The sequence below is a fragment of the Phyllostomus discolor genome, chromosome 3 (assembly GCF_004126475.2).
Source record: "Phyllostomus discolor isolate MPI-MPIP mPhyDis1 chromosome 3, mPhyDis1.pri.v3, whole genome shotgun sequence".
Classification (NCBI taxonomy): domain Eukaryota; kingdom Metazoa; phylum Chordata; class Mammalia; order Chiroptera; family Phyllostomidae; genus Phyllostomus; species Phyllostomus discolor.
In genome coordinates this window covers 103,568,737-103,595,480 of record NC_040905.2, presented here as the reverse complement: position 1 = coordinate 103,595,480, position 26,744 = coordinate 103,568,737, and the positions used below count along the sequence as shown (strand labels likewise).

At 42.4% G+C, this 26,744-nt stretch overlaps 1 protein-coding gene across 1 annotated transcript in view; it reads left to right on the top strand.

Annotated features, from left to right (window-relative positions):
- The window catches only part of SHISA9 (shisa family member 9), a 288,724-nt gene extending 262,448 nt beyond the window's left edge, over positions 1 to 26,276 (top strand). Inside the window, exon 4 of the mRNA XM_036020919.1 lies at positions 22,346 to 26,276. Coding sequence (XP_035876812.1) covers positions 22,346 to 22,725 — 380 coding nt within the window. The 3' untranslated portion in view covers positions 22,726 to 26,276. The remainder of the gene's footprint in view (positions 1 to 22,345) is intronic.
- Positions 26,277 to 26,744: the final 468 nt, after the last annotated feature.

The following is a 26,744-nucleotide window of genomic DNA, read 5'->3' as shown; positions in this document are numbered from 1 at the left end:
CCTTCTCCTTTAGTGGGTAGCATTTATTATCCACACAGTCATCCTATCTCTGAGAAACATAACATCCCTATCCCAGGAAGCTTCTGCTTTTCAAGATGTAAATATTTACTGGGGTAAGCAGCCTGGAGCTATTACTAACTGAGCTCTTATCAAGCGTAAGACCTTGCATTAGGCCTTTTATACACTGTCTCATTCTTACAGTGATCCAAAGATGAAGACACAATTATTGTCCCAATTTTCAGATTAAGAAATAAGACCCAAGGAGATTACTTTAACTTTCTCCAAATCAAGCAGCCTGTGGGCAACAGAGCTGAGTTTTTTATTACTCTGGAGCCTATGCTCCTGCCACTACCCTCCCACAGCCCTGGTCCTCCTTCAGTCATTTCCCCCTCACTCGTACATGAGGGAGTGTGTCAGTGACCACACTGACGGGTCAGGGACCCGCAAGAATGTACTCAGCAGATTTCTATTGGATGAAAGCAGCAGCCACAGCTAAGTCAGACTTTGGGCAAACATAAGACCACGTGCTTGCTTTTATTGTCAGCTTCTACCCGCAACTTCCAAGCCCCTCATTAGAGATGCAATGGGAGACACTAGCTGACTGATGCCAGTATGATACCAGTTTATCTAATGGTGTTATACACTTGCACCAGAAACCACAGTGCAGACATGTCACGTGTCTATGATGCTTGTGGTTGCCATGGTCCACAAACATCAGAAAACTCACAAACTCACAAAACAACCATAGTGGTGCCCAGCAAAGAGCCTGGCACATACTAGAAACTTAGTAAGTGTTTGAACCAGAACTCTATCTTTAGAAATTATATTCCCAGATCTCCTAGGACTTCTGGATGGAAACATTCAAAGAGGGGTTGAGCCAAATTTATGATACCAAGGACGGAGGTTGTGCAGACTGGCACAGGCTTTTCTAAATCTGAAGCTTCATAAGATCTTACACACCAATTCTCTATATTTCATGTTGAATTTCTATACCCAATTCAACCCTCATCTGTATCCCATGACCACAGATTCTTCTGTTCCATATTGTGTGTTTGCATAGCATATGCATCTTAAGCATGTTCAAATAGACTTTACTAGGAAGGGATGAGGGCTGTTGCCTAGGAGAAAAAAAGTCAGGGCATCTGTGCTGATATAACTGTGGAAGCTTCATGCACTATTTGGTGGCCTGCCTCCCTTTCTGAGCCTTGCATTTAGGTAATAAATAGTGTCTGCTTTTATATTTGATTCTTCGTTTGGCACTAAAAAAATCACTCCAGATGTCTTTTTCTGTTTGAACTGGTCACATTACCTTAAAAAACTCATTTGTTCAATTTAGGCTCAGTGTCTCATGCCCTCCCCCTTTCAAAATCCATTATCTCTTGGGGTAAATAATGGATGGATATTAGCACAGAGTTCTTTGATTTCCAAGTTCAGGATTTATTCAGGGCCCTGTGCAGAGCAAATGTCTGCAGTGCATTTGGAATTAAATTTGCCGTATGAAAATATATTTAACACTCTTTGAATAATCCTTTCTTCTACAAAGGAAGAACTCCTGAAAATGTATGTTGAATGAATGAATGAACTTGTCTTTGACAAGAGTCCAACAATAGCATAGTTGGAAGGACGCAGCACCTCTATGTCTTCTAAAAACTATAAAGGATCTCACTTGGGGAATGCTCCCCAACCCTGGATATGATTGGTATGACCTTCTACTCCATCCTTTTTTTCTTATTATTATGGGAGTCCACAGTCCTTAGCTGAGTCACAGATGGTCTTGTGAATCTCTAGTGAGTGGAGGTCCAGTGAGGAGCTGACTGAGGGACTGCCTGACTCAATGGGTTACCAAGGAGTCCAGCGTCTGCCTGCACAAATGCCATGCAAATCCCATAATGAACGTTCTTTCAAGGGTTCTTCATTAAGTCACAATGTGACCATGGTGTGAATGATGAAATTCATGTCATTAATGAAATCATTACTACCCAGGGGAAAAGTTGTTTAAAAAATGGTTTGCTGTTAAAGACTCAGCAACCTCTGATAACCAGACTCATTTTATACAAATATCAATTCATTAAATAAGAGGAGACTGAGGCTTAGACAGCTTTTAGAGTGAACTGCCAAGTTTAAAAATTCCTCTGAAAAGTAAATTTCTCTTGGTGCCTTTAATGTCCAGAACATCAAGTGGGTTTGCGGTAGTCACTGAAACTCTCTGATGCAACTTTGTTAATTTGAAAAATGAGGAAGCTGAATTATGTGGTCTCTAAGCTCCCTCCATTCTGATTTTAAAATTAGAAAATTAAGTAAGTCCACTCATTCTAGTTTTTAGAATACCTGTGGGCCGGCCTTTAAATTGTCATGCTCATTCACTTTGAATCCTGGGGAGAAGAGGGGAGTAACTGTTGTTTTTTCCTTTTATTTAGTTTTAATTTTTTATTTGCTTGTTGAAATTACATTCATTTATGCTCAAAGAGAGCTCTTTTCTATCTATAATTCAGGAATTTGGGCGTGTAATATCTGCTTATACATAGCATGTAACTGCAGAATCATCTCTGTTTCCAAGGGCTTCACTGCCCAGTTATCGGTAAAAGATTACCAAACACTAGGGAAATGTCAGAGGCTAACCTCACTGGACTCTGTACAAGAACAAGCAATGGGATTGACTTACCATTTGTTCTGTTCATTCATTTATTCAGTCAATCATTTATTTATTCAATCCCCAAACATTTCATACGGTGTCCCTTTATTGTAGGTCTCACTGAGACATGAACCAGGTCTGCCCCACTCATCACTGTATCCCCAGCATCTAGCACCATATGGGGAACTTGATAAGTGATCCCAATACATGTTTGTAAAACCAGTGAATAATACTATGTGATAGGCACCGCATCAAATCAGGTGCATGAGGGAATCAGCTAGGTGGCAGAATGTCACATGGCCTCTGCAACTGGTCAGGACTAAGTTTAAGATCTAGTTCAGGCGTTTTCAAATAACTGAAGAAATTACTTAACCTCCTGAAGTCTCAGTTTTCCCATCTGTAGAATGAAGATAATAAAGTACACAGCTAATTGTTTGTTGGAAAGATTTAATGATGTAGTGCATGGAAAGTACTTGACCTGGTCTCCAGTCAGTCCTTAGTAAATTTTGCCACATATTAAAATCTCTAGACCAGAGTTGTTTGTTTCTCACATTTTTCTCTGAATCACCAAGATAAACCGGTACCTTGATTAACATACATTTGCCCGGATTGCACTTCGAAGGAAATAGTTAGATGCACATCTTTCATTCAGTTGGAAGGGAAAGACATGCGTGAAAGCAAACTCACCTCGGGAATCTCATGAAGTAAACAAGCAAGTAAGCCAACAGCACATGACTTTTCCAAGGACCAGCAAAGAGGCAGCCCATACCTCTTTGTTCTCCCTCCTGGACGGCAAGGACCCCGCCCAGGTGAATGGCTACAGTCTATTAAAGGAAGATTCTGTTTCACTCAGTTAAACCTCCTTACTAAGTCAGAAATGTGGGTTCAAACACTTTAGAAATATTTTCCCCCAAGACTGAACTTGAGAAGTGTTTCTTGTGATAGATGGAGCCAAAATGTCACCTAAAATTTTAGTTAAGCACACGACTTCTTTGGCCTGAGCCACCCATGTGAGGGGTGGTTCCAATGTGAAGACCCACTTTATGGCTCCTCATAGGTCAGTGTTTACAAGACAGAGGTGTTTGTCAAAATATCTCCAAGTGTCACCTGGTAGTTCAGAGAGGGGTTAATCCTGCTTCCAGAACTGGTGAAATACTACATTGTTTAAAATTATAATTCCTAATGGGCTTTGCAAACAGAAAATTGCCCCAACATTTCCGTTTATCACCCATTGCCCCAAGTCCAGTTTTTCCTCTTAGGTGCCTGAGAGTTTAAATCCTTGGCCGCCAAAGGTTCCTGAGGATGGGCCCTTTAGATGCTTCAGTGCAACTTTGGTTACCTAGCGAGAGAGACAGGATGAGCCAGCATGATTGATAAATGCTGTGGGACCTTCATTTTTAATTCAAAATTGTAACAAGAAAATATTTTCTTTTTTACGATTTGACAGATGATGGACTATTTTGCTGGAACCCTTTTATATTTTCCAATAGCATTTTTTAAAACCACAGCAACAGCACACTAAGACATGGTGGGACTTCCTTCGTCACTCTTCTTTTTGGTGTGAAAACCCTAAATGATGCATAAGGACATCAACCGTGTACTGGCCTCTGCTAGTTACTTTTTATTTTAAGATATGGCAGAAAGAGAGCTAGAACCACTGAACTCCCAAATACTACACGTCTGTGTTAGTCTCAACATTTTGCAGATGGGGAAAGTGAGGCTCCCGTATAGTTGAGTAATTTTCCCAGAGTCACACTTTTAGTAGATGGCAGAGATGAGAGTCATATTCAGGATTGCCTGATTCAGAATCCTATGTTCTTTCTACAAAATGATGCTGTCATTTCGTAGAAAGACAGCAATTTCTGGCATCAAAAGGACATAACAACAACAAAAAAGATGGAAGAAGCCCATTTTCCTCTTTTTGTAAGGGAAGACTTACAAAAACTGTTTTACATGAACTGTTTTTCATTGTTTGATGGCAAAAGTTTTCCCATGATGATGCATATAATTGAGATAAACATATTTAAAGTATACTCTAGTTGAAGTATAATTTACATGTAGTGAAAGTACACAGATCATAATTTCATAACTTTAGAATAGTGTAACTACTGAAATATACATTCCCTAGGGTAATCAATATCCCAGTAAGGGTGAGAAATATTTCCCTCTCTCAGAAAGTTCCCTCATGCCTCTTTCTCAATGCCTTAGGCCCATCCCTTTTTAAATAAGAATTTAACTTGTCACCCCCAAAATACTTATCTAATGTGCAGTAGTGCCACCAAGTACACAGTGAAACCTTATAACTATATCTTTTGAGAGCCTAGGTGCTATCTGATTAAGTGCCCTTATTAGCAATGGATTTATGAAATAAAACTCGTCATTGCCTTGCTGGAGCTAAGCCCTGGCTTAGGTAGTGGGACAGGGGTGACTCCAGCGTGGCTCCTGCCTTCAAGGCAAACTGATGGATTTGACTTGGGGGTGCAGTGGCTTCTTTGAGGTCAGTGGCTCAGTGATGGTCAGGCTTGCTTCCACCCACACAGGAAGATCTGGGGCCACATCACTATTTCCAGATGTCAATGACGTCGGCTCAGAGGAAGAAGAAACATGAAGTCATCTCAGGCGGGTCCCACTTAATTTTAACTTTGTCGCTCTTTTCCTGTCATTCCAATTTCCCCTCTGCTGTGAGTGATGAGGGTGTAGAGTTCATATCCGCAGGGGAAATGTGGCAATTTGAGCCTCCTTTGGCATGCCTGAGAGGTCAACCGGAAATGTCTAAATGGGACCAGATTTGTGCCCTGTAATCATTGAGATCACACACTGTTCCCTGCGTCTGCTCTCAGCTGGCAGCCTGATGTATCTCTGGAAAATATGCAGAAATGTTAAGAACTTGGTCCGTACAGGTAGATTCCTAAGAAAGAAAAGGGGAGCTGGTGGTGGATACTGATTGGTCAGGCCTGCAGCCAATGAGCAGTAGCTGCTGCAAAGACACGCGGGCAGGTTTGCCCTGCTTTGAGTAAAACCGTCTTACAGAGAAGGTCTACCAAGGACAAGCATAGGTTGCATGCCAATAGCCATCTTTTACCTTATGAAAATGGTCCCCATGGGGTTCTGCTAATAATGTGAGTCCCTCAGTGCACATTCAGAACCTCTGAAATGGAATTCAATTTGGAGAAAATGATATATAACCAAAAATCCAGGCATTATAGAATTCTCAGATGACCAGCTTAGCTTTTAGGGGAATTGGTGTACCTTAGGAAAAGTGACACCTTGGAGAAACTTGTATGCATTCATTCATTCAACAGTATTTTTCAAACATAGCGGCCACTCAGCATTTAAAGTTGCAGTCAGCAGAGTCTGCCCCTACCTTGAATTTGACACTAATAATGCATCTCCTCACCTTTTCAGGAGGGGGATTATGGTAAAAGAGGATCAAAATTTATCTCTTTTTCAACAGAGTGTTGTCATTAACCAAAGTCACCTCAAGTAACTCAGATTTTTCTCTGCTTAGATAGTTGAAATTTAGAGCTAGTCACTGCCTAAGAATTCTCTCTCTTCACATTCCTGAAAACATCTAGGCCTTTTGCAGGGGGCCTTCTTTTGAACCCCTGCAGGCTTTGTCTTGCAACTGCTTCAAGGCCTTGCAGAAAGAGGTGCTCACACTATTTAATTTGCACATTTGGTTTTTTGCCCTGTTTCCTGTGTCCCCTGAGGCCTGGCCCCCTTGGAGGCTCCAGCTGGGGCCTCCAGCAGCACCTGGGTGTGAGGGAAGAGCAAAACCAAGAAGCAAGAAACAGATCAGCATCTCTCGATTGTTATTTTTTAGGAAGTTCTGATGGTGACTGGGCAGTGGCGACACTTAAGTCACCAAAAGGTACCGTATGGCTTTTTCTAGCTCTCTTGTACAGGTGTTGTGGGATTTGATATTTATCAGTGAAGGCACAGTGAGTCCTGGTATCTGTCAATGACCAGTGCACACGTGTGTCCATGTTGGGTGGACCTGCAAGTCCGTCTAAGTTCCAGTGTTATAGGTGTTGTGTGTGTTTGTGTGTATGTGCATGTGTGTGTTGAGGGGGAGCCTGGTGTGCTAGGAGCCCATTGTTGAAGAATTACTACTTTGCACTTCCTAGTATATGTTGCCTGAAGGAAAATGTTACTCCCAGAAATCATCCCAGATAAGACCTCCAGGAAATGTTGTTTTTTCTCAGAAAGCTACTTAGGGAAAATGGCAAAAGTAAATTAATGCAGGGAAAAAACATAACTTCTGAGGGAGAGATAAACAGAGAGACAAACATTCCCAGGGTCTTGGGAATGATTAAGCTTTTAGGGAACAGCACGCTATTTTCAACTTTCCTGATGTAGCATCCAAAGTTAAGGAGCTGGTTGACGTGAGCCTGTTAACTAGCTGGGTGAGCAGGAGGAGGTAGCTATGGCTTGTTACCTCCCTACTGTGTGCCAAAATGCTATGTTATCATTTAATTCTCTGATGACCCAGTGGTGTAGGGTTACATTCCCCTTTGGAGATAAGGACTTGGGTATCTGAGCGAGCATGTCTCACTTGCCTGAAGTCACAGGGCTGCTAAGTGCTAGTGCTGTAATTTGAACCAGTGTCTGTCTGCCTGAGTGTAATGCCTAAGTTTCTTCCCACTGGGGTGTGATGGAAGCATCTCTTTTCAGAACAGACCTGAGATTTATCTCTTCTTTTTCACTCCTGGTGCTTTGTTGGATTGGTTGTGGGGAGGCTGTAGCTGACCCAAAGAGGTGGAGTTGGAACTGTTTAGTGACCTTGAACGGGGGAAATTAGAAGACATTCCAGGACCCTAGGCAGGATAGTGGCACAACCCATTTTGTATTCTCAAAAGGTAGTTCTGGTTTCCAAGTGGAGACTGAATTAGGAGAGAGTGGGCTGGCACTGCTGACACCCACCTGGAGGTCCTCGCAGTCATGCAGGTGGACAGTAACCTGAACCGGGGTGGGTAAAGGAAGGAGAGAAGAAAATAGAGTGGATGGATAATTAAGAAACTGTGGAGTATAGTGAATGACTGTGTGTGAATGGGGAGGACGGAGCAGTGGGCCCACCAGAAGCTCACTCATCTGAGCCATCTGAGCACACCTCAGCACACCCTGGAGGGTTGTTAAAACCCAGATCCCTGGGCCCCACCAGGGATGCTGATTCACCAGGCCGTGGATGGTGCCCCAATGGGTTGAATTGCTAACAGGTGATACTGGGGTGATACCGGGGTGATCCTGATTCTGGGGTGATACTGATGCTGCAGGTCTGGGGACCACACTTTGAAAATCACTGCAGTAGAGAAATTTTGTTTGGAAACTAAAACCCTTTGCTTAGGTCTCCAGGTATCTTATGTGGGCTGAGGGTTCTGAAGAGGGGACTTTGATCACAGTCCCATAGGCTCAGAAACATCCTGAGCTCTCGGAGGGTGGGCAGTGAGAGAGGAGGGAAAGAGACTACACTGCATTCCCATGTCAGGGGACAGAGCTTTAGATCCAGGTGTCTAATGAGAGCCTCTTGACTACTCAGTTGTTGCCTTGAGGAGGCAGATTTTTGGGTCTTGCATTAAATAATAACTGTTCACATGTCAATGTCCATTTTTAGAAACGCAAACAATTTGGAACATGACAGACCTACTAATTTGAGACATAAACTTTTTTTCCCTTCCCTGTGAAAAACAAAGCCATTATGATTCCCGTGACAGCGTTTAGAGGCAGTCAGCACCCCTGTCCTTATATCAGCCTGTTGTTGTCTGATTCATTTAAAAAATAGTTCAAGTCAGGTCAAAAGCAAGATCTTGGAAGCTGTTTTTCTACCCAAACCGGGCTAATTTCACCTGTACTGCTAAGTGCACCTTTATTTATCCTGCCTGCTAGAGATGAGAGAAGGGGGCCAAGTTCCCCGGGAGCCACTGATCTCCTCTAGCCGGTAGACCCCGAGTCCTGAATCTCTGTGAGGCATGATAACAAGGCTGGGGAGTTTGTACGGCTCCTGCCTCCCACACCCTCCCACCTTCTTGAATGAGAGACATAAGCAGGGTGTGATGGGCTTAGCCTCAGACACACCTGTGTTTCAGCTGTGGCTCCATCATTTGGTATTCTTGTTACCTTCCACAAGTCACTCAACCAATCTGAGCCCCTAGTTTTTTGATCTATAAAATGGAGATAACACCATGTAAGAATGAGATGAGACACTGTGTATAACACATGTCACAGTGCCTGGCATATAGAAAGTATATATGCATGAAGGCCATTTCTGATATTATTACTATTATCAGAAGAATTAATGAAAGGCTCTGAAAAATCTTGTGGTAACAAAAACTCAAACTCTTTATAAACCATCATTTTCCAAACATAGTTGATGTCTGATTTCTTCAGGAAAACCAGTTAGTATCTTAACACCCAGTGGCAGGAATGTTGCTAGGAACCCACTTTGGAAACATGGGGAATGAGCAGAGAAATGGGCAGTGTTACCTGGGGAGGCTGGATAAGGAAGGTGTAGCTGTGAAGAAGAAAGGACAATGCCTCTCAAGGTACAGGGTTTCTGCTTTCACCCACATTGACTGTAAGTCATTTTGGAGGTAACTCTATCAGCCAAGACAGGAAATGGCAAATCTTCAGAAGTGATCGTAGAAGAGCACCAATTTGCACTCTTCTATGATCATCCTGAAGGTTTACCATGCTGGTCGCCCCCTAGTGGTCATTGCTGTTGCTCCACCCGTGCCCAACCTGGGGAACTCCTGGCATATTTGTTTGAAACCCAGGACAGAAGACACAACCACTTCAAGCCCACTGGACTCTCTTAATTAATATGAAGGAATGTCTTTTGAAATCTGTTCATTTTGCAAAATGAATCTTTGAACCTGACCTGTCCCTTAGTCTAGTGCTGCTGCATTGCAACACTGAACTTAGGGGAAACTGCCAGCATAGTACTGTGATTTAATTGCTCTGGCTCTGATCGGAATCAGGCTGTATGCAAGCCACTCACATGCTCAGCACATCCATTTCTACCATTTCCAAAGCAGAAGCAATGATAATATCCATTGGGTTTGGAGGAGTAATTTTATGAAACAATGCAAGTATTGCATTTCAATGAAGACAATAAAGAAAATACGCTTCACTCAGCTTTTCTGCTTTTGCAGATAAAGGAACTGAGTCCCCCTGAGGTAAATGATGTTGCTCAAAGTCACACAGGAGAATTACATCACATCCAGGACCAGGACCCAGGCTTCAAGAGTGGCTTAAAGACTTGACCCAAAATTACTGGAAACACTTGCTAGAAGTGTAACTCTTAGGCCCACCCAGTCCTAAGGAACTGGAACCATTGGGTGAGGGGTCTCCACATTTTTTTCATTCATTTTTAAAATGCATCTCTGGATAATTTTATGGACACTGAAGTTTGAACCTACCTTTTTCTAAGACCCAATCCTAGATGCAAACATAATTTGCTCTTGAACACCAACTTTTACATGCCAGCATTCCTCCAGAGGTGATTTTTTTGTTGTTTGCTAAAATAAAACTGTTTTCTTAGTTGGGGTTTGAGCTGGGGCTACAGCTGGAAGATAAGGTGCTGGAGGTGGACAGTCTTGGATTAGCTGTCTTACTCTACCTATTATCTGTGGCAGAATAATGTAGTAGCCAAATCACTTCATATCTCTGGGCCTTGGTCCTCATCTGTCACATGGAAAAATGATATTGTCTTGTCACCTGTCTTAATTGGGTTTAAATGAGATAATGTTGGTAAAATGGCTAAAACAGTGTTTAGTACATAGTAGGTACTCAATAAATCTTAGTTATTCCTCTTTCCTAAGAAAGTGATATAATTTAGTGATAAATGTTCATCCAAGAGATGCTATAGAAGAAACAAGGCAAAAAAAAATGTGTAAATTGGGTTACAGTTCTGTTGGAGTGCAGACATCTTGAGGAAGAACTCATCTAAAAGCAGCCTTAAAACATTATTTCATGAAATTCAGTCTTTAGACATTTTCTAATTTGGGTTATTGGTTTGCTGGTGAGCTGGTACAGAGCAGGTGGGGGATAAGGGGGTGAATTTTTAAAATAAAAATCAAGTCCCATCAGCTGCTGAGTTCAGCCTCTTTTGAAAACCACACAGCAAGCACTGAAATTTTGATGAACTTCCTTGGGAACCTATAGGGCATGAAGTCAGTCAGTGGAGGAGATTCTTTGCTGGGTAGAAAATTCCATTGCAGCAAGACTGAAACAAGCATTTGAGTCATTTGAAAGTATGTCTCTCTGAAGCTAAGCCAGCTAAATCTCATTCATTTCAAACTTCCCCAACACCTTGCATGGTGCCCACAGCACATTGTAGATAGCCAACGTAGACTTTATTAGTAAATTAGGAAGTGAAGTTGGGCATCCTGTTGTCTTTTCTGAAGAGGCACTGGGATATAGCAGCAAAATCAATCAGATAGAAGTCAGGAGAACTGTATTCTAGACCCAATGCTGCTTCTACACTATTGATGTCCTTGAACCATAGCTTCAGTTGCTTACACTATAAAATGGAAGATTTGGATCATTGATCTCAATAACCCTTTCTTTCTCTCTAAGTAAAAATCCCAGGCTTTGCTCTGATTGACTTACTTTGTCATGTGCCCATCTCTGAACAAATCATTGTGATAAGGGCAATGATATAGATTTTTTGTAGTCACTGAGGAATAGCTAGGAAGCAGGGGAGTAGAGGGGCTTTTCATCCAGACCACATAGACCAGGAATAGTGGAGAGGTGGATCCCTACCTTAAAAATTGGGGATCTTCCTGGAAAAAGAGTGAATAAATGACCAGTATTTGTATCAGTTATCTCTTGCTCCAATAGTGCTGTGTAACAAATGACCTCAAACCTTATGGCTTAAAAATTCTTTAGCTCAGCATTTATTGAGATCAGGCATCTTTGTGCCTATGATATATGCTGATGTAGGAGGTTCTCCTAGTCTCATCTGAGTTCACCCATGTATCTGGGAATTGGTTGGATATTGACTGACCTAGACTGGTTTTAACTGGAATGACCAAGATGACTTGACTCTGCTCCAGGTGTCTTTTCTCATCAGAGAAGGTAGCCCAAACATGTTCTCATGATGCAGAAGAGAGCAACCCCAAACCAGCAAACACTTTTTTAAACATCTGTTTCAGTCACATCCACTTACATTCATTAGTGACATGGATGAATACAGAATCCAATGGTGGGCTAACAAGATCCTCCTTTTGTGGGGATAAGTTTCAAGTTACATAAAAGGAGTGTGGTACACGGAAGGATGCAGAGTTGAGGTTGTTCATGCATTAATCTAACACAGGGTCCTGAATATTAAAATTATCTGCTTAGGGGTTGGTCCTATGCTATAGCAAACTGGAAGGAGGTACATATGATTGAGGATAATTAACTGATGCAGACCCTGGCTCGTGGGGTCCGCCATATTGTGAATGAGACACAAGACATTCACACAGACTACCAAGTCCTGTGGAGGAAAAGGGCGAGTGTGGCTTTTCTCTCAAGGGGAGCAAAAAGCTGCAGCCTCCACTGTGACCGGCCTTTATTCAGTTTCTTGGCACATTACGTGATGGTCCTCATTTTCTATGCACAGGTTGGCTTTAAGTGGTTACCTTTTACAGAAAACAAAAGAGCCAATGCCACTAATCACATCACAGAAGAAGGATATTTGCAGATGAAAAGGGAAAAGTAGTTGAACCAGTTACACTCATCTTTGGAAGGTTTAGCATGAATTTTAGGAAGTTACAGTAAGCACTTGCTGTCTCAATTCAGGGTGAGGGAGTTTTAACAAAAGCAAGTCTCAAAGCAGCCTAGGTACATTGCAGGCCTGATTCCCTATGGGAGAACCTATCCATGGGTGTGGGTCCTGTGTATCTCCGAGTGAGAGCTGGGCCCATGCCATGCAGAACAGTCTCCCACAGTTAACCTTTTCTTTTCTTTTTTTTAAGATTTTTAAAAAAGATTTTATTTATTTATTTTTAGAGAGAGGGGAAGGGAAGGGGAAAGAGGTAGAGAAACATCAATGTGTGGTTGCCTCTCATGTGCCTCCTACTGAGGACCTGGCTAGCATGGGATTCAAAGCAGCAACTCTTTAGTTCTCAGGCCTGTGCTCAATCCATTGAGCTACACCAGCCAGGGCTTAACCTTTTCTGCTTCATTAAAAAACTACCAGTTGGATAAAATTTTACCAGCTGGGAAAATTATCAGAAGACAGACCACACACTGAGTTTCTGAAAAGAAATATCTCTATCTATGGAACAACAATGCAGGATGCATGCAAAGGCAATGGATGAGTGCACAGTTTCCATCCAAGTCCTTCTGTACAGAGGGCATTGTGGTCAGCCATTGCTGGAGCATGAGCTCATCCACCTTTGTCCAACAGTGTCCCCAAAAGTGGTAACTGCATAGCAGACTGCCTAAGGGGAGAAACAAAGGGCTTGAGGTTTCAGAGGCCTGTCAGCAGTAAAACATTGACCGAGGGCTCCCTGCAGCCACAACAGAAGGGCTCATGGTACAGCCTGGACAGCTTTGGTACAAAGCTCCAGCCAGGCACTGTTTCAAAATCCTCTCCAACAAAGGCAGCAGTACCTGCTGTTGGGAGACCTCAGGGTTAAGACGAAAACGGGCCAGGCTTCTGGACTCAGATTATCAGTTTTCTCTCTTAGAGAGACATGGCTTCAGGAAAGATACGGGGCCCTGTGGGAAGAACCCAGAGCCCTGAGCTTCATTAGGACCTGGTTCAAGTGTCATTTTTTTCCTACTTGCCTCTCTTCAGCAAGGCCCAGGACCAAGTGAAACAGGGCTAATTTCCCACAAATATGAATCTTCTCATCTCCTCCCCAACACTCTCCTTCCTGGGAAGCTAGGCTTTCTTCCTGCCTTTCTTGTTTCTGCCTGCTGAGACAGCCTCAGGAACCTGCACAGCTTTATAGAATATACTTCAAAAGAAGAGAAATACCTGGGTATTTTTTTAACAACATGAACTGTTCCCCTTTTCACTTTTTAATTCAGCTTGTGAAGGAGAAAAAAAAATGAGACCCAGAAAATATTCCTATGTAAGTGAAAAGTAAATACTGCCTTACTATACCAAAAGGCACCCAAATACAGTGGCCTAGAAGAAAGAAGTCTATTTTTCTTTCATGTTGTAGCCTCAAGGGTCCAAGTTGGTGGGGAAGCTCTGCTTCAGGTCATCACTCAGGGACCCAGGTTCCTTCAACATTGTTGCTCTACCTCCCTCTACCATACTATCCTTTTCTGCATTGTTAGAGTTGGTTGTTGGTATAGGCTGTGAAAACAGAGAAGGGAGAACACCTAAGGCAAGCAGTTTTAAACAAGGAAGGTGAAATGAAAATTGGATGCATCACTTTTACTAACATTTCATTGGTGAGAAGGTTAGCCACCTGGCCAAATTTAGCTTCTGAAAGGCTGGGGAAACTTCTTTTGTAGCCAAGTGGCCACACATCCAAGAAAAAAGGTAAATTATATATACATATACACACACATACAGTTCATGTGTATTATATTCATATGTATCATGTATGAATAATAGGATATGGATGCTATTGTTTTGGTTGAATCAATATCCCATAATGAATCCCCTACTGTGTATATAATGTTAAATGTAAATGCATATATATCCTATATGAATATTCATATATATATATATATATATATATATGAGTCATAGGATACATATGTAAAAGGAGATTCATTATGGGGAATTGGTTCATACAGTTATGGAGGTAGAGAAAGCCCCATGATCTATTGTCTGTAAGTTAGAAATCAAGGAAAACTGATGGTATAATTCTAGTCTGAGTCTGAAGACCTGAGGATCAGGGGAGCTGATGTTATAAATCCTATTCCAAAGGGCAGGACAAAACCAATGTCCCAGCTCAAACCTTCCTGCCTTCTCAGGCAGGAAGGACGTGCATCCTCCTTCCTCTGCTTTTTGTTCTGTTCAGTCCCTCAAAAGATTAGATGATGCCCACCTACATTGGAGAGGGCAGTCTACTGAGTTCACCATTCAAATGCTAACCTCACCTAGAAAAACCTTCACAGATACACTGAGAAATAATGTTTAATCTAGACAACCCATGGACCAGCCAAGTTGACATATAAAATTAGATAGCACAGACCAGATGATCAGAAGACAAACACCCTACCCAGTTCTAATATTTTAGAGAATACCATTGGAATTGGAATGTATTCAGTGCTTTTCTCCCTTCACCAAATGCATATTATGGTACCCCTACTCTGTGCCAAGTACTGGGTTTGATGTTGGGGATACAAGTGTGAGCAGAGTGGATATGATCTCTTCCCTGATTGGAGTTTATATTCTAGTCAAGGAGGCCAGACAATACACAGTAATTAAGAAAAATAGTTTCACATAATGATACGAGTTAAGAACATATTAAAGTAGGGAGAAATGATAAGAGCAACTGGGGTGGGGGCTGTGTTTTGATTGGTCTATCAGGAGGAATTTTCTAAGGAAGTGACTTTTGATCAGAAAAACAAATGACAAGAAGGATCCAGATATACAAGCAAAAAGAAGAGCATTGGGCAAAAAGAACAGCAGGAACAGGGTTCAATGGCAATGAGATGAAAAGCTAGCTTGTCATGTTCAGAAGCAGACAGGAATCCTGTATGAACTGTATTGAATAGTGTCCCCTCCAATCTGTGTCTCCTTGGAGCCTCAGAATGTTGACCACACTTAGAAATAAGGTCTTTGCACATGTAGTCAAGTTAAAATTAGGTCTCACTGGATAAATGTGGGTCCTAATCTAATGCCTAGTATCCTAATAAAAAGAGGGAAATCTGGACACATGGACACATACACAGAGGACCGCCATGTGAAGTCAGATATAGACTGGAGTGATGCAGCTACAAGGCACAGAATGCTAAGGATCACTGCATCCACCAGAAGCTGGGAGAAACAAGGAAAGACCCTTCCATAGAACCTGTAGAGGGAGCTTGGCCCTGTTAACACCTTGATTTCAGATTTCTGTCCTCAAGAACTGTGAAAGAATACATCTCTATTGTTTAAAACCACCTTGTTTGTGGTGATTTGTTATACCAGCCCCATGAAACTAATCCACTCTGTGATGGGTTCATAATAAGTGTGGAAGAGATGAAAGTGGACAAGTAGCTAGGGGCAAGGTCATATAGACTGTAGGGGCCACTGCAGATAACTTGCATTTTATTCATAGGTGTGATGGGAAGATTAATCACTTAATTTCCACATATTCTTGGACCAAAGACAGGGACAAATGAGAAATGGCAAAAACTTTGGTTTGCTTACCAGGTGAAATCCATCAACTGAGACCCAAGAATATCACCATGTGAGAATGAGCTGTAGGAACCCCTCCTTAAGATATCTTTGGCCCAAGGAAAGATTGTAGGTGGGAGGCCACCTGCCAAGACCCTCACATGTGCAACTTGTTTTGAAAACTGGTTATTACCTTGACTCTTTCATTTCCACAGAAGCAAGGCCCCATCCCACCTCATACCTGTACAAGTGTCTGCTGCTAATTAAGAGAGAGACAGATGGAGGAAGGTACAGTTTAATTTTACACCCTCAATTCCTTCAAGGCAATTAGGCTCATTGGAAGGAAAGCACCTTTTCATTCTTTCTTCCTCTTTTTAAATGAAGAAAAATCAAACTGGAGAGAACCAGTGTTGTTGAAAGACTCACACATCTGTTTCCTGGTCAGCTTGTCAGCCATCTGCCCATGAGGTACCAGGGCTGATTAGGTTAATGCATTTATTAATGGGGCTTCCAAGGCTGTTCAATGAATCTGCTATTTTTTTCCACAAGGAGCTCTTTTAATATACTAAGACAGGGACCACACTGTACAGACCCAAGAATGTTCACGTCAGCACTTCTTTCTCCTCCCCTGGGGCCAAAGCAGAGATGACCAGAAACACTGGAGAGAGGATTTCAGAAAATTGCCTTTCCTAGTTATGGGAACAGCTCCCCCATCATCGACCACAGTCTTGCTGAAATTTTCTTGAAAATAACTCTTTGAAGGACAGTTTTGTGTCCCAAGCAACACATCTGTGCCTGCTCCTCACTTTTCTAAAACATCTCAGAGTCTAGTGGACGGAGGATGGTCAGACAAACAGATGTAAATGATATAGTCTTGCCTACAGGACATTAGATGGTCTGGTGACCTTTGATTTTTTTACTCTACCACATAGATAGCCTTTCAGTTTTTTTAAGACACCATGTTCCTTCCCATCTCAGGGCTTTTGAAAATGCTGTTCAGTATCAGTTATTTACTTTTGCATTACCAACTACCCAAAGCTTAGAGGTTTAATATAGCAACTAGTTATTGAGCTTCTGCTTCTGGGTCAGCTGGGCAGGTCAGCTGATAACTGTACAGTTTTGGGTGGCCTTGCTAAGCATCTGGCAATTAGCAGGCTGTTGGTTGTGGTGAACATGGGCAACTGGCATGCAGGTGTCTCATCTTGCAGGAGGCTAACCTGGGCGTCCTTCTTCATGTGGAGGCAGAATTCCAAGAGCCTGAGAGCAGAAGCTGTAGAACTTCTAAAAGGCCAGAATCAGGGCATGCATGACATCAAAGCCAGTAACAAGGCCAGGCCAGGTTCAAAGGGTAGAGAAATGGACTCCACTTCTTTATCGAAGAAATTACAAAATTGTATGGGCATATTTGCTGTATATCATGTTCCTTTACCTGCAATGCTGCTTCTGTGACTCTTTACCTCCAAACTGCAGCTACAGAGCACATGTTCATCCCTAATCAGCTCTTCAGCCCAGGTAGGTCAATGCCCCTTCTTATGCCATTTCATAGGGCAAAGTAGGTCCTCAACGCACATTGTGGCAGGTGGGGAACAAAGGGGAAAGGAAGAAATGAGAGGAGGATGGTTGGTTTGGATATGTGCCCTCTTTGTGTTGAGCGGGTTGCTTGACACAGAGTGACTGCTCAGTAAATGTCTGTTGGATTTAACCCAATTCTTCCAGAGGCCAGGAAGCAAAATGCATGTACTGAATAGTTACCATATTTCAGAATTGTGCCATGCAGCTTATATATCTCCAAATTTATTCCTCACTATAAACCTGAGAGTAGTTCATATTATTCCCATTTCATACCTAAGAAAATAGAGGTTTACGAAGTTAAATGACATTCCTAAGATCTCATAAATTCAGATGTGTCTGATCACAAAGCCCACAGACTTTCCTGACCACTCCACTATAGCATAGCATAGCATACCATACCATACCATACCATACCATAGACTAAACACTTTGTGTTCAGGGAGTACCCAATGCCAGGTTCACCAAGAGACAAGTTCAGGGTTAGGTATGAAAAAGGATGTAGATTTTCCATGTGGAACTCCATGAGTCCTCTTAATGGAGTTAAGCCTTCCCATACCTGCATTGATGTGGCAAGAGTGGAATGCCTTTCTGACTATTTTTCTTTAGAACTCTTTGGGAAGACATTACCTGTCTCAGCTGTTGGGACATCTACTTCATAATCAATTTTCTCAGCTTGTCAGAAACAAGAACACTTGAAGGCATCCCTCTCTCTGAGCAGACCTTAGATTAGTCCATTATCTGGAAAGAGAAACATGGGGATGAACGATTCTGGATCATGCCTGGGGACATAGTGACACTGAGTGAGACTTCTAATAAGAGATCACTAGCAGGAAATGGGGAAAGGAGTATCCACTCCAACTATTGCCCTGATATTCTCTACTCCTTTATGGTATTTTGCTCACACATTCATTCACTGAATGTGTATTTATTGAGTATGTAATATCTTCGAGAAACTAGTCTAGCCATTGCTTAGGCAATGATGAGTAAAAATCAGACCTGGCCTTGCCCTCTTAAAACTCTACTGGGAGAGATAAACAATAATGAATGAACTGCATAAGGAAAGTCAATGGGCAGGCATGATACATACCATGGACAGGAGCTTACTGTGGTGGGATCTGACCTTGTCAGACTTCTAGAAGAGAAGGGTATCTGACATGAGAGCCACCTGGGAATAACAGGAGTGAGACGGGAGCTTACTTCCTTTTAGTTCTTTACAAAAATCTGTATTAGATGCTGGAGCTCAGCCTGCAGTTCTCATTGCTGTCTGCACATCAGAATCACCTGGGAGGCGCTTTACAAAAATTGGTGTCTGAGCCAGACTCTCAGAGATTTTGATTAAATTGGAGAAGGGGTGCAGGAATCTGAAATCTTTATAAGCTCCCCTATGTGATTCCTGTGTACTGCCCAGGTGAGAGTCACTAAGTTGTACAGATGGAAGGATAGAATCCCCTGCTCTTGAAGCGCTTGTGTCCAATAGGAGGACATAGATGTGAAAATGGAACATTATAAAACAGCATGGTCAGTACTATGATAGAGAGAGCTGAGGTACCTAAGGGAGCCTCAGGGAATCAGGAGGCAACACCTTAGCTAAGTCTTGAAAGATGAATAACAGAGTCTCATGCAAGTGAAGGGGTGGGACAGCTCATCTCCAACATCTGGTTCTCATACCAACTCAGAGACCTCATTGTACTTGTAAGACCAGATATTCTTCACAGCACTTATCACATTTATACTTTAATGTAATTTGGGAGACTATTTGGTCACTATCTGTTCTTCCCTAATAGAATGTCCACACCATGAGGGCATAGACAAAGTCAATTTCTGGTTCTGCCTTGTATTTTTAGTGTCCAGCACTGCCCCACACCTACCTGATGAATGACCAAATAACTGAACAAATTGCATGAAGAGGTTTTGGTAGATGAATGACATGGTCAGTTTCTCATTTTAGAAATATGCCTTTTACTGCAGTGTGGAGACTGGATCGGGGGGAGGTGAAACTTGAGGCAGGGATTGGAGTAATATTCAAAGAGGGGTGGGGGAATAGAATAGGTGAGAGAAGTATTTGTTAGGCAAGGCTTGAAGAACTTAGTGGTTTAGCGGCTGGGGGAGAAGAAGAGGATGAAGCCTTCAGCTGCCCCCATGCTTGTGCCTGGAGTTGCTAAGGAGTTGGTGCTCCCATGCCAGAGAGAAGGACAAGCCTGAAGAGCAGATCTGAGTGATGTTGATGGGTACAGGGTTGGCCACCTGGAGTGGGAGATGCCAGTGAATTTGTCCTGTGTGTAACTGGATATATGAACTTTGAAATTCAAAGGGGATATCAGAGCATCATTTTATAGAAACTTCATGGCATTAGAAACTTGGAACTTCCTCTGGAAGGCAGAAAGATAGGGACCTAATCTCACTCACGCCAGTTTAAGCAATGCACAGTATTTCAAGGACGTGTGCTCTTAGTATCTTCAGTGGCAGACTCTCAGGTTCCTTTCGGCTTTGACATTCTGTATCTTCAGACGGCTCTAGAATTAATAAGGAAGACCTTCCCTTGAAAGACTGTATCTCTCAGGGCGATTTACATTAACAGGAAGAGAAACCCAACTTAAACTGCCTGTGACCCAAATTAAGCCAGGAAAGTAAGCATGTGACTGCCTGGGGTCTTGTGCTGAGAGCGAGCCTGAGCAGAGGCCACACTTGCAAGGAGAGAGCCCTGTGATGAATGAATGATGTCTGCTATGGACATAGAGGGATGCAGTATATTTTTGCCCACTCAGTTCTGAAACCAAAGTTTTCCCTCCATGGCCTTTCAAAAGCATCAGATTAATGCCTGTTGGACTTAGGTTCTACCCTGGCTCAGCCACTAGTAGTGGTTAACCTTCATTAAATCATTTCACGTGCCTGAGCTTGACGGTTTTGCATCCTATCTAGGAGGGGTTAAAATCACAGTAGTTGAAAGGATCAAATGAGAAAAGAAACATGGAACTGTGATAATCTCTATGAAGTTACATAAATGCACATGTGTAGTGAAATTGGATGTTGTAAGTGTGGATGAAAGAGCAGCAAATATTTCTGGTCTTCCTAGAGATGTGAATTCAAAGACATATTGGTAAGGAATTGATTTAAAGAAGTATAGAGGAGGATGTTTTAAGGAAATAATTATAAGAAAAAAACAATAAAAGGAGTTCTCAAAAATTTATCAAATAAATAAGGAAAGGGAGGAAAGGAGGAAGGGAAGAAAAAGAAAAAGAGAGAGAAGGAAGGAAGGAAGGAAGGAAGGAAGGGGAGAGTAAGAAAGAGGAGAAATCAGTGCTGGAGAGTGTGGTGAAATGGAGTGGAAATTGGTATAACTTTTGTAGCACAGTTGGCAATATATATCAAGGGCCTTAATAATATTCACACCCTTTAAAAGTAATTTCACTTCATGTAATTCATTTCAGGGCTGGATAGTAAATATTTCAGGCTCGTGGGCCAGGCAGCCTCTGTCATGTGGACTCAAATCAACCACTGCAAAGCAAAAGCAGCCACAGGCAATGGGGAAATGAATAGGTGTGGCTGTGTTCCAGAAAAACTTTACTTTTAAAAATAGGTGGTGGCTGGATTTGGTCCATGGGCTGTAGTTTGCCATCCTCTGATGCAGATTAAGAAAATATTTTTAATATTTTTCTAAATTCAAAAATCTAAGTACAAAAAGAGCTTTAGTCTAGAGGATTCTCATTTCAGCCTTATTTGTATTAGCAAAATATTGGCACAGCTTGAATGTTCATCAATAGGGGGACTGATTAATTTTAATAGTTCCATTTATTCTGCAGGCATTAAAATCTGTTTATTAATAATTTATAACAACAGGGGGAATGCTTGAAAAATATTACATGAGAAATCAGCTACTTATAATGATAATTATGATAATAGTGGTAGCTCATATCTAAGTTCTTTACACACATCATGTCATTTAACCCTCCAAACAGCTCTATGAAATGTACATTTTATTGTGAATACTTGCCTTATGCAGAAGTCAATGATAGTAGAAGTAGTTTAGCCAGTGTTACGCTGCTAGTAGTTGGAAGGGTTAGGGTGTGAATACAGGTCTGCTTAACTGCTAAAAGCAAGCAAAAACACTAATAAAAAATCCCCAATTCATTCTGTTTATTGAGAAGACCAGAAAAAAAAAACACACTCAAGTGGTTTTTTTTTTTGTTTTTTTTTTTTAATATTGGCTCTCTTAAGTGGTGGGGCTAGAAATTTCTCCACAGGCTCAATATTTTCTCTAACAAGAAGGTGTCATTTTATTTATTTATTTTTTTAATTTAAATTATTTTTTTGTTTTTCAATTACAGTTGTCTGCATTTTCTCCCCACTACAGCCAAACCCACCTCCCTCCCTTGCTTCCACCCTCCCCCTTGGTTTTGACTGGGTGTCCTTTATAGTAGTTCCTGAAAACCCTTCTCCCCACTGTCCCCTCCCCCATCCCCTCTGGCTATTGTTAGATTGTGCTTAATTTCAATGACTCTGGTTATATTTTGTTTGCTTTTTTCTTTTTCTTTTTAGTAACAAAGAAACAACTCTTGCATTTGATAAGAAAGCCAAGGATGGCAAAATGTTAGGTGTGACTGGTGGGAGAAGTGTTTATTTGAGGGAGTCTAGAGATGCTGTTGGGGATCCCCTCACCCTATCGGTCCTGCTCTTGTTTGTGAGAAGGACATGCCCCCGTCCTTCCTTCTGTCTGTTCCAGGTGGAGTTTCTAGTGTGTGTCTCATTTGAACTGTTGGCCCACTTGGATGAGGTTTTCAAGTTGACTTGCCAGTTCCTAACTATCTCTCTCTCTCCCCCTTCTCTCTACTCTCTCCTCCTTTTCTCCGTCCACCTGTCCCACTGTCCAGCGGACAAGGTAAATGACGACTTCTACTCCAAGCGCCGGCACCTGGCCGAGCTGGCCGCCAAGGGGAACCTACCTCTGCACCCTGTGAGAGTGGAGGATGAGCCACGAGCCTTCAGCCCTGAGCACGGCCCCGCCAAGCAGAACGGACAAAAGGCTCGCACCAACAAGACGCCCCCACATCCACTGGCCTACAATTCCACCACCAACTTCAAGGGCTGGGACCCCAACGAGCAGTCTCTCCGGCGACAGGCTTACGGCAACAAGGGCAAGCTTGGCACAGCTGAGTCAGGCTCCAGCGACCCCTTGGGAACTCGCCCCCAGCACTATCCGCCCCCACAGCCATACTTCATCACCAACAGCAAAACGGAAGTGACTGTGTGAGCTTTCGCTACACGGTGCATCCTGGAGAGCACAGTCAACCGAGAGGCAGAAAACAGTCCGGCCCACACCCTCCCTGGCCTCCCCCCACACAGCCACCCCCACACTCACTCTCCACACCAACCCACCAGAAACCTACTGGTGACAACGGAATCACGTTTTTCCCAGGTCATACCTAACACGTGTTGGCGGGCAGCTGAGCAGGAATGAAACATGGACATTCAGCAATACAGCAAGGGGACACTGAAGCACATTCTTTTGACTTCAGGCCCAAAGTTGCCGACTCACATGCCCAAAACTGTGGGGCTAACTTTTCTTTTCCTCTTAACTTGAAACTAAAATCCATGATGAAACATAATAGTAGCACAATTTAGAGAAATTGTCCATTTGAGCACATATACCATTTGCCAGGAGCTGTTTCTGGGTGAATGAGCCAGGGTGTAAGGGGGGGGCATAGAAAACGAGGGTGGACACTCGAGATGAGTGTCCTTGAAAAGACGAGTCATTTGGGAGGAACCTGTGCACATTATAAGCATTTTCTAATCCCAAAAACTGGTGACGTGGACACATAATTTTGATGAGCGTGAGACAGTAACTGGACCCTAACCATTTATAGTCCTTTTCATATCATTAATGTTGGAAGCAAAAAACAACACATACTCAGACTCACAAAATGTAAATGACCCTGAACCCACCGACAGTGATGGGAAAGAAGGATGATTTTAGGACTCCTGTTAAGACCATGACCATGGAAATGGGAGGGATGAGATTTTATGGCAGGCAGGGGGTCCAGAGAGTATTAAATAACATTTTTTAGAAAAAAAAAGAAAAAGAAAAATGAAATATAAGTCTACTACAAAACAGACAAGAACAACAAATTCATTTTTTGTTCCAAATCTTCAAGACTTAGGAAATCAACAATGACATCAAGAACAATTCAAAGAAAAATCACAGCTGAAAAGTTGACAAGAGGCGAGAAGGGGACCCAGAGCGTCCGATTGCTGGTGTGTCCCTCTTGCCCCTGAGACAAGACACAGACACTAACCAGTCCTCCACTGTCAATCTCCGACTCCCTTCCCTTCAGCCCGTTGCCGCCGCCGCTGCCGAATTTCAACTGCTTTGGACTGAAAATGTCATAAGCGTGGGTGGTGCCTTCAATGTGTTACTGTTTAATGACAGTCTTATTTCCCAAGTGCAACCTGTGTTCTTTTAGCCTCCCTCCCTCCTGTTTTTCTGCAGTGGTAGATGTTTTCATCTTCCCTTTTTCTGGTGAGCCCACCCCATCACACCCTCTGAGGGGCTGCTGCAGTGTCAAGGGTACCTAAGCACCCAGATCTCCCATACTGTCAGAACTCCATGAGTTCTACCATTTTACACCTCCCCAAACCTGTCCAGCTTTTCTGCATCCCATTATTCCCAGGGACCTTCTGGACCACCTATCCAGATACTCAAGTGCATTCATCTCCCATCCAGAATTGCCTGAGGTTATTTTCAGGTTAGTTCTCGTGGCCAGTATCCCTTTGGTGTCCCAACAAAGGCAATTTTCATGCTAGTTCAATTTCTTTTGTGAAAGCCCAGAGAGGGTTGTTGAGCGATAAGAGATTTCCATCTAAGGTGAGAAATGTTCACTGAGTCCCTAGAGGTCTCAGCTAGTTGACAGGAATCTTTGAGAGCCCCCTAGCTGTTCTGGTGTCAGAGGCTGGGTGTGGTCCCCAAAAGACTCCAAGCATTTCCTGGGATGCTGAGCTCCAGGTTGTGCCTCGCTCAGCTCTCCCTCTGACATCAGGGAAACAGGAAAAACCGATGGGTCTTCTCCTGCCCTCTCCCAGCAAATCTGGGGACATTGACAATGCTTGTATCTCTCTGGGCTTTAGTCTCCCACCTGAAACATGAGAAATGGAGGCCTCGTCAAGCTTTTTAAGCTTTTCAAAATAGCAAAACTTCAGCCCATTTTAAAAATGAAATTGTGCACAGAAGCCACTATATAGGAACTCCTTCCATAACGGACAAGGCTCTGTGCTGGGTGAAACGGGTGGGAGATTTAGAAGAGATTCTCAGCCTCTTTGAAGGACCCCAGTGCTCCCCAAAGTGGAGTAAACACCACTGGGCTTGGTTTCCCTGACTCTGTTATCTGCGTACCTGCAACACACTTTTGCCATGTCTGTATCACTGGCCCAGTATTTGTATCTAATTTGATTCACTTTTAATACATTTGACTTTTAAAAGAAAAACTTTCTGTCATCATCACAAATAGAAAACCATTATCAGTCACTCTAAATAGAAAGTAAGCATAAAAATAAGTACAAAGGCAACAAAGCAGCAATTGTCAAGTTCTAGCCAGATGCTATTGCCTGTGGAAGGGTCTGAACCCAGAGCCTGGTTTGCTCTCATTCTCTCTCTCTCCCTCCCCAACCCTCATTTTCTCCCCCATCTCCTCCTTCTCTCTTTTTCTTTATTAAAACAAGACCTGCAGATATTAAAGAGCTGTTAAAGATATACCAGCATCTAATGACAATTTTTCTCCTTGAAGTAACCAGATGGACTGACAAAATTGCAAAGGAAATCATTTCCCGTGTGACTTATGTTAATTAGTGCTATGTCCATATACTATATAAAACCATTTTGCATATGCTAGTGGTACACAGCCCATGCTTCAGGAAACACTGGGCTGGCTTATTCGGGAGGTCCCCTCCAGCTCAAATGTTCTGTAGTTCTTGGCTCCCTCTTAGCTCAACTTTGTTCCTTGCCCTCAGCTCACTTCAACTCACTGATATCCTAACCCTGATTAAGGTTTGGTCTCTAAGTCTACAGGATTTTATTTATTCTCCATGTTCCTTCTCTTCTGAGCCAACATCGTGCAGTGACTTTGTTTGTTGGGGGTCTGCAGCCACAATTTGGGCAGCAAAGTTGTGGCATGGTCAAAAGGATGTAGCAGTGATGACAGTCTCGTGACCTTCCAATTGGATTTGGGAACCAAACCTACGTAGGGGAGTGTAGCCAGGGAAGTATATTCCTTGGGGAAGGGTGGACAGATGTCATGATGCTGAAAGAGTATCACAAGAGATGACCTAGGAAACTGTGATAGCCATGGACCCACAAGGACCCAATAACTAGAGGAGGAAGACATAGAAGAGAAAGCAGAATGAAGCAGAGAGACTGTTCCTTCCCCATCCTATCCCCTGGCACTAGCCTCTACTTGCCTTTACCTGTCCCAACTTCCAACCCCATGGGACCAGAGTCTGACTTCCCTTGGCCCTCCCAGAGCATCTCAGCCTCCATCCGCCTTGGGCTCTGCCTGGCCTCCCCATCTAACTCTCCCCAGGTTTTTGTGCAAATGGAGCATATTTTATGTGCGAATATTTTAGTAACTGTATGTTCTGCAAGTAAACCTGTGTTAATATTTGTCAACAACTGCAGAGTTTATGATACCAATAACACTTCCTACAATGAAGAAAAAACATTTGTTTGTTTTCTAAGAATGTTTATTTGTAAACATATGTATTCACTATATTAATATGAATTTCTTACCTGGCAATAAAACTGATTATATGTGATGCTGTTGGGGTTGCCATGGATCTTTCTAAGGTTCCATATTCTAACCTGAATTTTCATCAGGGCACACCAATATTAGCATTGAGAGCTACATTTTTAATACTTGAAGTGTGTGGGAAATCTTTACCAGTAAAAGAAAATTTTAGTTAATAGCAATTTAAACAAATTTTCCAGAACACTTTTTTGCTTGAAGCTTTTCTGATGACTCTGTGTCATGCCTATTAGGTCACTCCCTGTCCTTAAAAAATGTCCCATTGCTAGGTCTCCATATCGTAATTAAGTTTATTCTTAGTGAATCTTGCTAAGATTTGCACTTTAGTTTTTTTTTTTTTTTTTACCAGTGACCAGGGTTGTAAAACACAAAAGTATTAAAAAGATGGGATTTTGGATTCTTCCTCTACTTATTAAAATTTATTTCCTGCCTGGCTTCAGTTAGCATTACGTTTGAAATTTTCAGATAGAAATCTGCC